This window comes from Armigeres subalbatus, chromosome 2 (assembly GCF_024139115.2).
Source record: "Armigeres subalbatus isolate Guangzhou_Male chromosome 2, GZ_Asu_2, whole genome shotgun sequence".
Lineage (NCBI taxonomy): Eukaryota > Metazoa > Arthropoda > Insecta > Diptera > Culicidae > Armigeres > Armigeres subalbatus.
Window position 1 is genome coordinate 361663582 of NC_085140.1, and position 16881 is coordinate 361680462.

The window sequence follows — 16881 nt, forward strand, 5'->3', positions numbered from 1 at the left end:
AGGAATGAGAATAGAAACGTCTCACTCTTCATTTTTCCCTTCTCACTGTGAAAAAAAGAGGAGCGCGATATGAGTAGTGAGACGTCTCACTACTCACTTTGCGCTTCTCACTTTTTACAGTGATAAATAAGGAGTAAGAAGTGAGACGTCTGACTTCTCACTCTTCATTTATCGCTTCTCATTATAAAAAGTGAGAAGCGCGAAGTGAGTAGTGCGAAGAGGGTAGTGAGACGTCTCACTACTCACTTCGCACTACTCACTTTTTATAGCAAGAAGTGCGAAATGGGCAGTGAGAAGTGAAACGTTTTGCGCTACTCACTTTTTACAGTGAGAAGGGAAAAATTAAGAGTGAGAAGTGAGACGTCTCTCTTCTCATTCCTAATTTCTCACTTTTGAAATGACCCATTCGGCCAAATGTCCTATTCGGCCAAATGACCCTTTCAGCCAAACGACCCTTTCGGCCAAATGACCCTTTCGGCCAAATGACCCTTTCGGTCAAATGACCCTTTCGGAATAATGACCCTTCGGCCTAATGACCATTTCGCCCCAATGATCCTTTCGGCCTAATGAACCTTTCGGCCTAATGACCCTTTCGGCCAAATGACCTTTCGGACAAACGAACCTTTCGGCCAAAGACCCTTTCGGCCAAACGACCCTTTTGGTCAAAAGAACCCTTTCGGCTTAATGATCCTGTCGGCCAAATGACTCTGGGTCGGAAGGGTCGTTTGGAAGAAACCCATCTGGCCGAAAGTCATTTGGTGACCGGTTCATCCGGCCGAATAGGTCATTTGGTCGGATAGGTCGTCTGGCCGAATAGGTCATCTGACCGAATAGGACACTTGGAATAGGACATCAGGTCGAATAGGAAATTTGGCTTAGTAGGACATTTGGCTGAGTTATTTAGGTCATTTGGTCGAACAGGTTAGGGACCGTTCTCAAATTACGTAACGTAACGTTACAACTTTGGACAGTTTCAGATTCCTTCCCTCTCCATCGTAACACATTTTGTATAAGTTTTATTTTTTAGTTTGGACTGTAACGCTAACCCCTTCTCTCCACCTACAGCGTTACGTAATTTGTGAACGGCCCCTTATTTGGCTGAATAGGAATTGGAAAGTGAGAAGTGAGGTTTTGAAAGTCTGACGTCTCACTTCTCACTACTGATTTCCCACTTCTCACAGTGAAGTGAGTAGTGCGAAGTGAGAAGTAAGACGTCTCACTTCTCACTCCTTATTTCTCACTTCTCACTGTTAAAAGTCTGAAATTCCTGCGTTAAGTAAGAAGAGCAATCACTTCTAACCTCTTATTTCTCACGTTTCACAGCGAGAAGTGAGATGTGAGACGCCAAACCTATTCAGCCAAATGACCTATTCGGCCAAATAACCTATTCGGCCCAATAGATGGGGAAAAGATCCTGTTTTTTATATTCACGAAATGGTGATTTGAATCGTTCATGAGTTTTGAGATTTTGAGTTTTTCCCAACACTGCCCATGTCATATGATGTCGTATGATGAAATATATTAAAGCTGGTGAGTTTGTTCCTATTTTATACAACAATTTTTAATGTTGAGTGGTTATCCAGCACTTGCTATGTAGTGCACGTTTATATGCAATCTTATTCACTCAAAAAATACATAAAAATCAATATTTTAATAATGAATGATCAATGCGTTCGGATTATTAATGAATCATTACGAAATTGGCAATACTCCATTACACTTGGGTTCAGTAATTTCGGCTTGCAGGTGGCTCAGTTAACACAAATATTTAGTCATAGCGGAATATCGTTTAAGCACTTATCCGAGTTGATATCAAGGTAACATGAGAATAGCGCAGAGCAGCACACAGACGCAGTTTTAAACTTCAGGCTGTCGATAAACATTACGGAGCAACAATGGCTTCAGTAGATGCGTAGGCTTTATAGTTCTCTATCGGTTGTGTATAATTCTATCCCTATACCATAATATTAGTATAATATATAGTCTATAAAATTGTTTACTGTACAAATAGCTTCTTAGTCCCGAAATGCACCACTGATTTCCTTCCGAAACATAAACAACATCACTCGATTCAGTTTTTTCTTCTTCTCTCACACAGCAGCTTACGATTAAAAATGGGTTTTAGTCTTTTATCGATGGTTCATCAAAAACTGTTCATCCGGACAGAGGGGTGCGATCGCGAAAAAATGGAAAAAGCTGCGATTTCGTTTATTGTCTTGCAAACATTAATCCCTTTCCCGAGCGGGCCACCAAGCACAAACTTTTCTTATTTCTCAACAGACAACGCGTAAACTCAAAGATGCTACACATAACCGAATTAAGCTACTTAGCTACAATCGTTCACCTCGTCCGTCGGCAACCCCTAGAAGTCGCTTACGTCGCCCTCCGTGTCCGGGTAGGTGCAGTTGAATGGGTTCCTCAACCAGTGGCAGAGGGACTTGTCGTGGCGATTTCGTTTTTTGGATTTCTGATTGGCACGGGAGGCAGCCGACCCGAAGCTGCTTTCGTCGCTGTCGCGAACAGTTCCTACGCTGTGGTAGCCACTTTCCGCCCGCCGAGAAATGCCGGAATGTTTAGATGTGCGGGGAGTCGAGTCGTGGCCACTGTCGTACGCTTCCGGGGTAGACAAGGGTAGGAGCGGAAGTGTAGGAAGCGTTTGTTGCGGCAGGAGTGGTGTACTGCTCTTGAGAGCCTCCTGTTCGTCAAGCTCTGCGAGGGGGTTTTCTCGAATATGCTCTTCGGGGTCGGGGGGTTCTTCGATGTTTTCTCCTAATTTTGGCAGATTTGGGTCCGATGCACCATCAGGATGTCGAAGGGATGCGTACTGTTCCATTCCAGCTATCGCAACGATCCCAGTCAAACTGGGCAACGAGCATTGGCTGGGAGTTCTGGACAGAGACAGCGATTGCCGACAATCACGACAGCGCGGACTGGGTGCACGATACGCAGGCTCACTGCAAACACTGGCAGCGCCAGTGTTGAACCGGTAGGCAGGTTCACTGTAGACGCTACCGGTGTCACCTAGACGGAAGGTTGGAGTCACTTCAGCCATCGCCAGCTGAGAGGTAAAGATCTCTCGTAACCGGGCGAGTTGATCGAATTGGTTCCTGTGCATTGAATAAGGGATATAGATATATGAAAACTTCTACAACTAACCGAACTTACCGCATACTATCGCCAATGACACAATCACTGAAAGCATCTCCAGCGACATTGAAGCTCGATACAACGGAAACGTCTCCATGACTCAGTGCACTCAACGGATGCTCCCTGCGAACAAAACAACCTCATTTGAATTCACCGAACGCTTACGCTAAGCACTTCTGGATACTTACGCTCCCATGGTTCTGGCGATGTCATCTTCGGTAACCTGCAGTCCGCAGTCCATCATGCCAGCGTTCTGACTGTGCTGACTATGGACACTCATGTTGTCGCGCGATACATGCCGCGAACATAAACGATGAATGCTTTCGTGGGAAATTTCACGTGATCCCAACGGGTTCATCAATGGCAGTGCTGGAGGGACTTCCGATGGACCACTGTCCTGATCTTCTTCTTCCTGGCTGTCGCCGTGCTTACTTACGGGTTTTTCGCTGGCATGTGATGAAGGTGGATGCGATTTCTCCGATTGATTGTCGATTATGGTCGTTGCGGTGGCTGGATTGGGGCAGGGGACGGTGGTACTGGAAGCATTCGCTGTAGTGGCCTTTGTAGCCGCAGTAACAGTAGCATACACCGGTATGCTGGTGTTTTGCTGGATATCTGAATTATCTAAGCTGTAGGCTTGTTTCAGACCTGTTCGCACGTGGCATTCGGAGCTGTTGACGCCACCACTGGTTGCTGTGAACCCTCGAAAAGCGATAGGGTTCACCAGTTCTTCCTGACGTTCGAGCTCCAGGACAAATCCTTCTTCATCCGATTTGCTAGGTTTGAAACGTGGTGGATTGTAGCTGTGGTGTCTACTGTGCACTGGGGAGTTATTGGCAGAGACGGATTGTTGCAGTAGTTGCATCGATTGATTCTCGACCCATTGTCGGATCATGGATTTCTTGTGGTTGTCCATGAAACCATATCCTTGGTTGCTGTGTGCCGCTGGAGGAAGGAAGGCCTGGCTAGCGTTGGCAGTTTTCGGACCATCGATCCAGGTTTCATGGCTTTTAACGTGATTGATTTCTCGCAATAGGTGACGAGCTTCATGAACTTTGGATTTCGATACCCGAGGTCCGTCGATCCATTTCTCTTCCGCAAGTTGTAAAGAGGGACTTTCCCGAGTCGTGGAACTGGTTGCTGGAGTCACAGCAGGGTTTGGCCGCCTCATTGGCGAACCCTTGGGTGTTGGGATGTTGGAGCCCCTGTTCACGCCGGTCACGTGCTTGAATGCTCCTGCAACAATTTTTGGGGATGCATGCTGCGAGGCGATCTGGATGGCACTTGCCACCAGTTCTGGTCCAGCTGCAGTGGTTTGTTGGCTGTATGATTGATTTCTCTTAAGACTATCGGTACGAGTTGGGATCGGTGCTGGGGCAGGATTTTGAGCTGTAAGGAGGTAAGAATCGGGTTTGAACAAACTAATTCTCCCGGGATGGGGAAGGGTGTCGCTCTTACGCTTGGATGTGGAAGTAATTTTCTTTTTCTGTGGTGAGGCTGTTGGGGTTGAGGTGGGTTTTTCCGCCGCTGAACCTTTTAGGACTTTGTTCATGGCGCAGCGATTGTCCCCGGAATTAAGACTTGGGAGGTAGACCGGTGGATGTTCACCGTCGGTAGCGTCATCGCATGGACCCACGTAGATCACGGTATCTTGGGAAAAATCGGAACTGGATGGATCAGGGCCTTCTGAGGAACCACCTGATTGATGTCCCGACGAACCCGCAAGATCTGCCGCTCTACCGGCAAACAAATGATGACGAGGTTTTCGTCGACGAAGCCGATGAATACGCGAGGCCAGTTGAATCGTAGTCAAAGTGTCGGTATGTGACTGCAAACAAATTTATGTGCATATGTGCTTTCCATACAAATTGTACATTTCTTACCTGAGAATGTGCCACGTGGGCCAGAATTGCCACGTGACAAGTTAATGGCGCCAAGCAATCCCGCAGAAGTGGCGTCAACGGGTGGTCTCTGTTGGGCGGATGCTTCTGTCCACTGAGAATCGCGAGCAATACATTCCCAATTCCAGACAGTGGAAGACCCCCACTCCGGTTGGCACAGCCTCCGAGATCGATTAAGTGCAATCGACTTCGGCCACCTTCAACTACCGGAATGGAAAAAGAGTGAAACAAAAATCATCGAGAGAAGCCAAATTAAGTACGTCTGCAAGACCATAAAACTGTGCTTTATTGAACTATGGATTGGGTTCGGACTTACCTCCCCGTTTGCCAGACAAACTGTACTGGTAGACGTGCAGCGTATAAATTAGTGCCGGTTCGAAATTACTGCTGCCTTGCGCCCGACCGGACAGTGCCAGATCGAGGAAGAGGGCAGCACGTTCAGCCGTCGGGGCACGTAGTTCCGTTGGCCGCCCGAGAAAGTCATCCCGTAGATACATTCCCGGTGAGTCGTCCGATTCTGGGTGGGATTAGAAAAAAAATAGATGGAAAATTGAAGCTTTCGGTTAAAATCGATTTATGGGTTGAGTTATTATGATGCGGAAAATTGATAAAGCTGCAATTTAAAGGAGCTTCCTTTTTTAAATAATCATGGGGGTATGACTTCGGCAAGTTGCATTACATTTTCTCAATCAGGTTCAATAAATCTTTGTTTCGTTTTATTATTTCAGATCTTAACGACTTGAAAAACATCCTTGCACATGTTTGACTTATAACGTATGTCCTTCAAAATTATTATCCACGAAAATTGGCATTCGAACTTTATTTTGGAAGCAATTTTAAGCTTCTACTGACAAACACTCACGATTTTCATGTTTATGTTGTGTTTTCTTTTTATTCAAAATGCTTAGAGTTAAGATAATGTAACAAAGAATAAAATGATGGAAAAATTGGATTCCGATATAAGTTACGGTCGTCCCTTTTTCCCTAAACCAATCATTCAATCAGTGTCGTAATAAATGACCAATTTTCGATCAGAGATTCCCTTTTTTTACGCAACAACACCCGGGTTGTAAGCATGCAGGAAGATGATTGAACCAAATAGGGAAAAAAAACTTTGACCAAACGGCCTCATAATCGGCGAACGATTTAGCTCAGCAGCTGCCACCTTCGACCCTTTTCAATCTCCTTTCCCGGACTAAACGATGAAGGACCGTCGCCTTCCCCCTTCGAAACCGACCCAATCAGCAGGTAATCGCTTGAGTATAACTTACTGGAAACCGGGCAAACACACGTGTGACCGTTGCCAAATCCTCCGCTTCCTGATTTTCCGATGCGGGTGTGTTTTAAAGATCTGGTTCGGAAACAAAAAAAAAAGCTACATAAATCGATTCAAAAGAAAGGATAATGCCCAACACTTTAGAAAGTCGATGCAGGTACCGTTTTCTTCTATGCGCAATCATCCTAAGCTCTATTGTGACGAAGGAAACTCACTGGAAATGCCTTCCAGCCAGCCTTTCGTTTACGGTCCCCGGTCCATGTGTTGTTCCGCACAAAATTGATACTGTCACAGCAGCAGTGGCTCGATGTTGGCAGCAGCTGGTTCACGGGATACAGACAGAATCTGTTGTCTGATATTATGTGGAGCTTCTCGGGGCCCAAATGATGAGACCGAGATGTGTGACCGGAATTTTTATGGGGCTCATTTGGTGAGACGAAATCGAGGAAAATCCCCGGTACGTGCCGGGAGTTCCGGAAAAGAAGGCCCGACACGGTGGGTGGTTCAGTTTTACGCATATATGACATTTTCCGGGAAGTTAGGTGTCGAGAGAGACAGGAGCGAATGATTGTGAGTCTGAATGTATTGATTTTTCTTTTAAAGTGTTGTGCAAAAGTGAAGGCTTGTGAGAAAACAATGTTTTTCTGCGGTTAGCTGCTGTATGTGTACGCTTGAACAGAAATGTCAAATGCGATAACACATTTTACCAATGATTCACAATATACCCACCAACTTTTCAAAATAGGATTTTTTGTTTTCGCAAGATGCGCGTAACAAAAATTCCTGATTTTATCAATAGACAGTTCCTTTCTCATTACCCAATGCTTGGCTGTTGATATTTCTTTAAGTGGTAGTTTTTCGCTTTTTATTTATATTTAGTGAGACCGGAATTAGATTAGCTTTGGAATACGTATTGAGTATTGATGGAAACACTTGATAAGGCCGTTACAAATATTTAATTAACATTTTGTCCTACTAATCTCCGAATAGTCAAGGGGGGGGGGGGGTTAATAAAAAATAAATATTAAAATGAAAAAAAAATCAAAAAGCTTCTCGGATTTGTTAAAGAATGTTTTGAAAATCCTCAAAATTAATCTAATTTTATTTTGTTGCCCCCTCAAAATATTTTTTTTTTCAAAAAAATCCTAGGGGGAGGAGACAAAATAGTTTTTAAGTATTTGTATCGGCCTAATCTTACGGAATACAATTTTCCAGTTTTAGTAACGTATCATATTTTTTTTAAAATAAAAACCCAAGAAAAAGAAATAAAACATATTTTTCGTTGCCAAAATACAGGTCACGATTTTCATTCGAAGCAGCGCATTATAATAACCTTATAACCTTTATACGTCTCCTTCCAGTTTCACAGTAGCCGGGCAACCAGTGGAGAATGTTGAATGCTTCCAATATCTTGGTAGCTAAATGGCGTCCGACGGCGGTACCAAGATCGACATAGACGCATGGATCAAGAAAGCAAGAGCTGCCTTTGCGAGTTTAAGAAATATCTGGAAAAACAGACAGATAAGTGAACGTACCAAAATACGAATTTTCAACTCTAACGTGAAATCTGTGCTGTTATACGCTAGCGAAACATGGTGTGTATCAGTGAAGAACACTCAACGGCTGCAGGTGCTCATCAACAGATGCCTGCGGTATATAATTCGGGCCTGGTGGCCTCACAACTGGATCTCAAACAACAGGCTTCATCGTCGTTGTCACCAGAGGCCGATAGCAACAGAAATTCGTGATCGGAAGTGGGGCTGGGTTGGCCACACTCTACGTAGGGGCGGAAACGGAATCTGTAAACAAGCATTAGACTGGAACCCAGCAGGACATCGCAGCAGAGGCAGACCCAGAGGCTCATGGCGCCGAAGCCACAATAAAGAAATAAAAGAATTCGACCGAAATCTAACCTGACAACAGGTTAAAGCGACAGCTGGGCAACGCTCAGGATGGAGATCTTACAAGTCGGCCCTTAGCACCACCGGAGGTGTACAGGATCCATAAGTAAGTAAGTATTGCTCATTTCTCGCTTCTCACTTCTCACTTCCACAGCGATAAGTGAAAAATGCAACGTGAAACGTCTCACTGCTCACTACTCTCATCTGCTCACATCTCACCATTGCGCAGATAATACTAAACTGATTTAAAAAATGAATCATATCCACTATATATCCATATTGCCTTATTTCAAGAGAATGTGATCTTCTATAGAAGTGATCATGTTTTTTTTTGGCTTATTCCTAGCACATGCGTCAAAGGACGAGCTCGGTGGTATAGTGGCTACCGTTTCTGCCTTATAAGCAGGAAGTCGTGGATTCAACTCCAGACTCGTGCCTTTCATACATTGTATTTCTTTCTAAGTTCTTTCTGTGTTTCACGTTCTGCCAAAACGATTCCTACTGTTGTAACCTTTCACACTAACAATTCCAAAAAAACACCCGTGGCACCGATGAAAGGTCGTAGAGTTCTCTGCATCTTTCTTAAGTATGTGTCCAACTAACCGTCCTTCCCCTTCCACAGCATTCGCGAGGACGTGGCCAGGACACATCTCGACTATTGGAGAGTTCATTGCTTCCATCTAAGAGATAGTGCTTAGTCCCAAAACAATATCTGTGGAATCGGATGAAAGTGGTGACTTAGTAATGAACTTTGTGCAACTTAAAAATCACTTTAATAAAGAAATAAAAAAGAATGAAAGTGGTGACTCACATACAAAAGTCCAGGCTTATTATTATTTATTTATTTAGTTAACATCTAAACAGATAACACTGAATCAACAATTTGACGCCACAATGCACGGTTCGAGGCCGCATCTCTCCATCCTCGGATACGCCCCACGCTCGCCAAGTCGTTCTGCACCTGGTCTGCCATCTCGCTCGCTGCGCTCCACGCCGTCTCGTACCTGCCGGATCGGAAGCAGGAATACCATCTTTGCAGGGTTGCTGTCCGGCATTCTTGCAACATGTCCTGCCCATCGTACCCCTTCCGGCTTTAGCTACCTTCTGGATACTGGGTTCGCCGTAGAGTTGGGCGAGCTCATGGTTCATTATTCGCCGCCACACACCGTCTTCTAGCACACCCCCAACGATGTTCCTAAGCACCCGTCTCTCGAATACTCGAGTGCTTGCAAGTCCTCCTCGAGCATTGTCCATGTTTCATGTACGTAGAGGACAACCGGTCTTATTAACGTCTTGTACATGACACATTTGGTGCGGTGGCGAATCTTTTTCGACCGCAGTTTCTTCTGGAGCCCGTAGTAGGCCCGACTTCCACAGATGATGCGCCTTCGTATTTCATGACTAACGTTGTTGTCAGCCGTTAGCGAAGGATCCGAGGTAGACGAATTCCTCGACCACCTCGAAAGTATCCCCGTCTATCAGTAACACTGCTTCCCAGGCGGGCCCTGTCGCGCTCGGTTCCGCCCACAAGCATGTACTTTTGTCTTTGACGCATTCACCACCAGTCCAACTTTTGTTGCTTCACGTTTCAGGCGGGTGTACAGTTCTGCCACTCTTTGCAAATGTTCGACCAACAATGTCCATGTCATCCGGCGAAGCAAATAAATTGACTGGATCTGTCGAAAATCGTACCCCGGCTGTTACACCCGGCTCTCCGCATGACACCTTCTAGCGCAATGTTGAACAACAGGCACGCAAGTCCATCACCTTGTCTTAGTCCCCGGCGCGATTCGAACGAACTGGAGTGTTCGCCCGAAATCTTCACACAGTTTTGCATACCATCCACCGTTGTTTTGATCAGTCTGGTAGGCTTCCCAGTGAAGCTGTTCTCGTCCATAATTTTTCATAGCTCTACGCGGTCTATACTGTCGTATGCCGCCTTGAAATCAACGAACAGATGGTGCGTTGGGACCTGGTATTCACGGCATTTTTGAAGGATTTGCCGTACAGTAAAGATCTGGTCCGTTGTCGAGCGGCCGTCAACGAAGCCGGCTTGATAACTTCCCACGAACTCGTTCACTAATGGTGACAGACGACGGAAGATGATCTGGGATATCACTTTGTAGGCGGCATTAAGGATGGTGATCGCTCGAAAGTTCTCACACTCCAGTTTGTCGCCTTTCTTGTAGATGGGGCATATAACCCCTTCCTTCCACTCCTCCGGTAGCTGTTCGGTTTCCCAGATTCTGACTATCAGTTTGTGCAGGCAAGTGGCCAGCAAGTGGCCATCTTGATGAGCTCAGCTCCGATACCATCCTTACCAGCGGCTTTGTTGGTCTTTAGCTGTTGAATGGCATCCTTAACTTCCCTCAAAGGTGGGGGCTGGTTGGCTTCCATCGTCCGCTGAACTGACGTAGTCATCTCCTCCGCTGTCTTGACTTTCACTGTCTGTACTCTCAGCGCCATTCAAATGTTCCTCGTAGTGCTGCTTCCACCTTTCGATCACCACACTTTCATCCGTCAAGATGCTCCCATCCTTATCCCTTCACATTTCGGATCGCGGCATGAAGCCTTTGCGGGATGCGTTGAGCTTCTGAAAGAACTTGCGTGTTTCTTGAGAACGGCACAGCTGTTCCATCTTCTCGCTTCTTCCAGGCGGCGTTTCTTCTCCTGAAAAAGGCGGGTCTGCTGTCTCCGCTTCCGTCTATAACGTACCACGTTCTGCCTGGTACCTTGCTGCAGCGCGACCGCCCGCGCTGCGTCCTTCTCCTCCAGAATCTGTCTGCATTCTTCGTCGAACCAATCGTTCCGTCGACTTCGACCCATATACCCGACGTTGTTCTCCGCTGCGTCGTTAATGGCTGCTTTAACTGTACTCCAGCAGTCCTCAAGAGGGCCCCATCGAGCTCACCCTCTTCCGGCAACGCTGCCTCGAGATGCTGCGCGTATGCAGTGGCGACATCAGGTTGCTTCAGTCGCTCTAGGTCGTACCGCGGCGGTCGTCGGTACCGAACATTGTTGATGACGGATAGTTTTGGGCGCAGTTTAACCATCACCAGATAGTGGTCAGAGTCGATGTTAGCGCCAGTCCAGGCTTATACCACCTACGAATTTGTGCGAATGAGTGTTGGTAAAATCTCAAATTCTCAAATCTTGCGTGAGTCAAATCCCATCAGAATCATGGCCCGGAGACATGATCATGATTCGAATCGCGATTTGCATCATTGCATGATTTTTATGTGTTTTCAGTTGTTGAATGGATTGAATTTACCTTTTTCGCCTAATAGATATCATTTTCCGGCGAGTGAGCGAACCGATGCGATTTTGTCCGAGAAACTTAATCGCGTTGCTAGCCCTATATTTAGAGGCAGCAGGGACTATGTCCAAGGGCTTGACGACCCCTCCCCATGGCCACTGCGAGTTAGGTGGCCTGCCTAGGATGTGGTGGGGTTTGACACTGGGCTCTGTTAAACCTCTACAAAAAGCTGCATGTGTCCATAAGCAGGCCCTATCAAACCCAGTCAACGCATGAACGTATATGGTGTCGTGTAGGATGCTGAAGTGCAGGCGATAGAGGTACTTTTCCACAAACATGTATGTATATCGTCTCCAATTTAGCATCTTGTATTGCACCATGTGCGATTTTATGTGAACTGAGGAAGCGACCGTGTGCCGCTCAAAGCGCACAGCCCAACACAGTGCCAACCGGCACATCATCAGGATTAAAACCAGTGAGATCCTGATTACGGTATACTAGTCAAGGCAAGTGACACACGCGCGCGAAAGTAATGCAAAATAAACGACATGTAAAATGAACGTAAATTTACATTCTTACTTAACGTCAAATAGAGATAAAATAAGGGTTGCTGAATAACATTAGCTTTCCGATTACTATCAATTATTTACAATTTTAATTTCATTTCTTTTTACTTTTTTACGTTAAAGAAATGATGACGCGGGCGCTTAATTCGGAATTCAAATGAACAATCGCTCACTTTGAGCGATTGATTATTTATTCTCGCGAAGAATGAACAATTAAACAAATTAAGGAAATGCTAATACTGTTGTAGAAGTTGCATAGGTCACATAACTTTCCATGGTGAATCCCGATCTATGTTACTGATTACCCCACCCAACTAACACAACTTTCTTCCCGTGGATATTGTGGTATGCAGAGGTATTCTCGGTCTCTAGTAGCAACAATTACCACACACTCACATTCCCTCCCTTTCCCAACTGACTGTAAGGACTTGGCCGGCGCCGTTATTGATCAACATTTGCGAGCTGCTGAAACGTGCCCTTCGAGAATAGTTGGTAAATCCCAACCACTATTCACTTGGATCGTAGTGCAATTTGCACCAGTTCTGATCAATCACGGAGTAGCAACCATTGATATGTACAGTCAGTCTAAGCTAAGCTAAGCTAAGCTACGAGAAACTTGATCGCGTTGCTAGCCCTATAGAATCGCAAACGAGTTAGATAATGCACGAAGACTTCTCACTTCTCATTTCTCACTGTTTTATTTCTCACTTCTCGCTTCGCACTGTATACAGTGACGACCATCTGACGTAATCGGCCAAATAACGTTTTCGTTCACATGACCACATATAAGCAGACGTAACTCTTAGTGAAAATCAGTATAAAAACGAAACAAAATTGAAATCCTGGCGTCATCTGTTGCACAATCTACTCGAATCAGTGACTTTGCGTTTCTAAAAGTAATGCATTGATTACCCGATTCTTCCGCAAACGGTTCATTTTTTTCTAGAATTGATCAATGCTTCTGTGTGCTCTAAGTAGGAGGTGAGAAGTAAAAAGTAGGAAGTGAGAAGTGGGAGGTGAGAAGTGAGAAGCGAGGAGTGGGAAGTGCGAAGTGAGAAGTGAGAAGTTATGAGTGAGATGTGAGAATTGAGTAGGGAGTAGTAGTGAAAAGTGAGAAGAGAGTAATGAGAAATGAGAAGTGAGAAGCGAGAACTCAAGAGTGAAAAGTGAGAAATTAGAAGTAAAATGTGACAAGTAAATGGTGAGATGTGAGAATTGAAAATTGTGAAAATAATCTTTATTCCTATTTACTTTCTTCTTTTTTGTCTTTTTATCTTCCTCATTTTTCCTTTCTTCATTTTTACTTACTTTTTATTGAGACTTTTTTTTTCTTCCTTCCATCTTACTCCTCCCTGTTATCTTCCTCCTATTTCTTTCTCTTCTTTTATTTCAACATATATATTCTTTTTCTACTCTTCCTCCCTTTTTCTTTTTTTCGCTTCCTTCTTCTTTTTTCTTCCTTCTTTCTTCTTCCGTTTTCTTTCTCCTGTATTTCTCTTTCCTTTTCCCTTCTTCCTATTTTTTTTTCTATATCCTTTTCTTCTTCATTTTAATTCTTTCTGCTATCTGTCAACACCGGCAGCTGAATTCCGGTAAAAAAAGAAATTCTAGAAGAGATTTTCAAAATTTTCTTATTTTGGAATTCCGACGAAAGTGCGGAATTTTTTTTTTGAAAGATGAAAAAGAAAACCAGAATTTAAATTTGTGAGAGAAATTGGATAAGAGATTTTTCTGGGATGAAATTTGACGGTATAATTGAGTCTTCACTTCCCATAATGAGTGTAAAATAATGTGGCAAATGTTCTGAGTTCCCAAGGCATGCATCCATTGTACTCAATAGCCACTCAAGATACATACTCATGCAATGGCAAGCATAAAAAGCTTTCAATAAATAACTATGGAAATGGTAATAGAACGCTAAGGTAAAAATTAGGCCAAGTTTCAGATGGAATGTAGAGCCATTGAGAAAGAAGAAGAATCGTATTTGAAAGATTATTTGATTATGCATTTTTTTTTCAAGGTAAACATTCCAAAACATCCAAAATATTTAAAAATCAAGATACATAGGTGTATCTTGATTTTAACCTAAATAAAAACTAAGCTAAAAGCTAAGCTAAAAGCTAAAAGCTAAGCTAAAAAGCTGGACTAAGCTAAGCTAAAGCCTAAGCTAAAAATGAAAGCTAAGCTAAAAAGCTAAGCCTAAGCTAAAAGCTAAGCTAAAGCTAAGCTAAAACTAAGCTAAAGCTAAGCTAAAGCTAAGCTAAAGCTAAGCTAAAAGCCCTAAACTAAAAAGCTATTCAAAGCTAAAGCTAAGCTAAAAGAAAGCTAAGCTGCTAGCTAAAGCTAAAACTAAAGCTAAGGAGGCTGAGGTAAGGCTGAGGCTGGGCTGGTGAGTGAACAGGGGCTGGGAACAGGGTGGGAGGCTGGGAGTGGGCTGGGAGGCTGGGCTGCGACAGAACAGGAGCTGAGGTGGGGTGAGGCTGGGGGCCTGAGTGAACTGGAACAGGGTGGAGTGGGGTCAGGCAGGTGAGCAGATGGGGCTGAGGTGGGGCAGCACAGGGGTGGGAGCCTGAACAGGGTGGGGCTGGAACTGCAGGGCTGCAGAGTGGGGAACAGGTGGGGAGCTGGGAGCTGGTGGGAGCACAGACAGGGAACAGGTGAGGTTGAACAGCTGGAGACAGGTACAGGGAGTGGGAACAGTGGTGGGGAATGAACAGAGTGCAGGTGGGTGGGAACAGGTGCAATGAGACAGTGGTGGGCTGACAGGGTGAGATGGGGTGGCAGCTGGAACATGAACAGGGTGGGGTGGGGAACAGGTGGGAACAGGGAACAGTGGAACAGGGCTGGGAACAGACATTGGGTGGGGTGGGGTGGGGCTGGTCTGGGGTGAGACAGGGCACTGGAACAGGGTGGGAGCTGGAGCTGGGGCATGGTGGGCTGGTGGGGAACAGACAGAGTGGGGCTGGGGCTGGTGGGAGCTGGGAACAGAACTGGAGCTGGGAGTGGGAACAGGAATTTGAGGTGGTCAGGCTGGGGCACTGGCTGGGTGGAGGCTGGGAGCAGGCTGAGGCTGAGGCTGAACAGGTGAGGTGGGCTGGAGGTGGGAGTGGGTGCGAGCTGGGGCACAGAACTGAAGCTGGGAGGAGCTGGAACTGGGGCTGAGGAACTGGGGTAGTGAGGCTGGGAGACAGGGAGGTGGGCCTGGGGCTGGTGGGGCTGGTGGGGATGGTGCTGGGTGAACAGGAGCTGAGGCTGAGGGTGGGAACAGAGATGGGCTGGGAGTGTGGGCTGGAACAGAGCTGGGGTGGTGGAGGCTGAGACAGGTTGGAAGCTGAGAAGTGGCTGAATTTCAGGCTGGTGGAAGCTGGTGCAGGGCTGGGAACAGAGACTGAACAGGGAGACAGGCTGAGACTGAACAGGAACAGCTGGTGGGAGACTGAGAACAGAGGTGGAGCTGGGTGTGGAACAGGGGGTGGGCTGAGTGGGGCTGGGTGGGGCTGGTGGGAACTGGGTGGGAGCTGAACAGGGTGGGAACAGGTGGGGTGCAGGGCTGGGGCTGGAGACAGGTGGGTGGCTGGGGCTGAACAGGGGAACAGGTGGGCTGGGAGTGGGGTGGGGCTGGGGTGGTGAACAGGAACAGTGGGGTGGGGTGAATTTCAGGGGGCTGGGAACAGGGTGGAGTGGAGTGGCTGGGGGCTGGTGAACAGGGTGGGAACAGAGTGGAACAGAGACTGAAGCGGGCTGGGGCTGGTGGTGAACAGGGTGAGGCACAGAGGCTGGGTGGGAGGCTGGGGTGAGGGCTGGTGACGGTGGGAGTGGGGTGGAACAGACAGGGGTGGAGGCTGGGAGAACAGGTGAGGCACAGGGGGTGGGAGCACAGGTCAGGGCCTGGAGTGGGGGCTGGGGCAGGGGTGGACAGGTGGGCTAGAATGAGGTGGGAGCTGGGCTGGAACAGAACTGGAACAGGGGTGAGATGGGGAACTGGGAATTGAACAGGAATTGGGCTGGGGCTGAACAGGAACTGGAACAGGAACAGGAACAGGAAGTGCTGGAACAGAACAGACAGAATTCAGGTGAGGTGTGGGGTGGAACAGGGGGCTGGGCTGGGGTGGGAACAGGTGGGTGGGCAGGTGGAACACTGGGGTGGGGCTGGTGGGAGTGGGGTGGGGGCTGGAACAGGTGGTGGGGCTGGGGTGGGGCTGAACAGATTGCTCCAGGGAACAGACAGAACAGGTGGAGTGAGATGGGGTGGGCTGGGGCAGGGCTGAGTGGGGTGGGGTACAGAGTGACTGGGGAGTGAACAGGGCTGGGGTGAAGGTGGAACAGGTGGGGAACTGGGAGTGGTGGGGGTGGAGTGGGGCTGAGGTGGTGGGGCTGGTGGCAGGCTGGGGTGGAACAGACAGGAGTGGAGTGGTGGGTGGGAGTGGGGTGGAGTGGGGGCTGGAGTGAGTACAGGCTGGGGAGTGAGGTGGAACTGGGGAACAGTGGAGCTGTTACAGGTGCAGGAACAGAGGTGGAGGCTGGGAGCTGGCTGGGGCCCAGGCAGGGTGGGGCTGCAGGAACAGGGTGGGAACAGAACAGGGGCTGAACTGGTGGGGTGAGACAGGGGTGAGGCTGGGGAGTGGAACAGTTGCAGACAGGAACAGACTGGGGAACTGAGATGGCTGGGAGAACTGAGGTGGGAACTGAACAGGGGGTGCAGACAGGCAGGAGTGGGAGTGGGCTGGGGTGAACAGGGTGGGGGAGGTTACTCAGGTGGGGTGGGACAGGAACAGGGGAACAGGTGAGGTGGGGAGTGGGGCTGGACAGATTGGTGGGACTGGTGGGTTTGAAC

At 47.1% G+C, this 16881-nt stretch overlaps 1 protein-coding gene across 1 annotated transcript in view; it reads right to left on the bottom strand.

The window, feature by feature from the left end:
• Positions 1 to 1918: 1918 nt before the first annotated feature.
• Positions 1919 to 16881, bottom strand: part of LOC134212997 (kinesin-like protein CG14535) — a 501209-nt gene continuing 486246 nt past the window's right edge. Inside the window, exons 11-16 of the mRNA XM_062691425.1 lie at positions 5365 to 5565; positions 5031 to 5251; positions 4606 to 4975; positions 3336 to 4536; positions 3166 to 3270; positions 1919 to 3107 (exon numbers count right to left, since the gene is read on the bottom strand). Of these exons, the coding sequence (XP_062547409.1) occupies positions 2363 to 3107; positions 3166 to 3270; positions 3336 to 4536; positions 4606 to 4975; positions 5031 to 5251; positions 5365 to 5565 (2843 nt within the window). The 3' untranslated portion in view covers positions 1919 to 2362. The remainder of the gene's footprint in view (positions 3108 to 3165; positions 3271 to 3335; positions 4537 to 4605; positions 4976 to 5030; positions 5252 to 5364; positions 5566 to 16881) is intronic.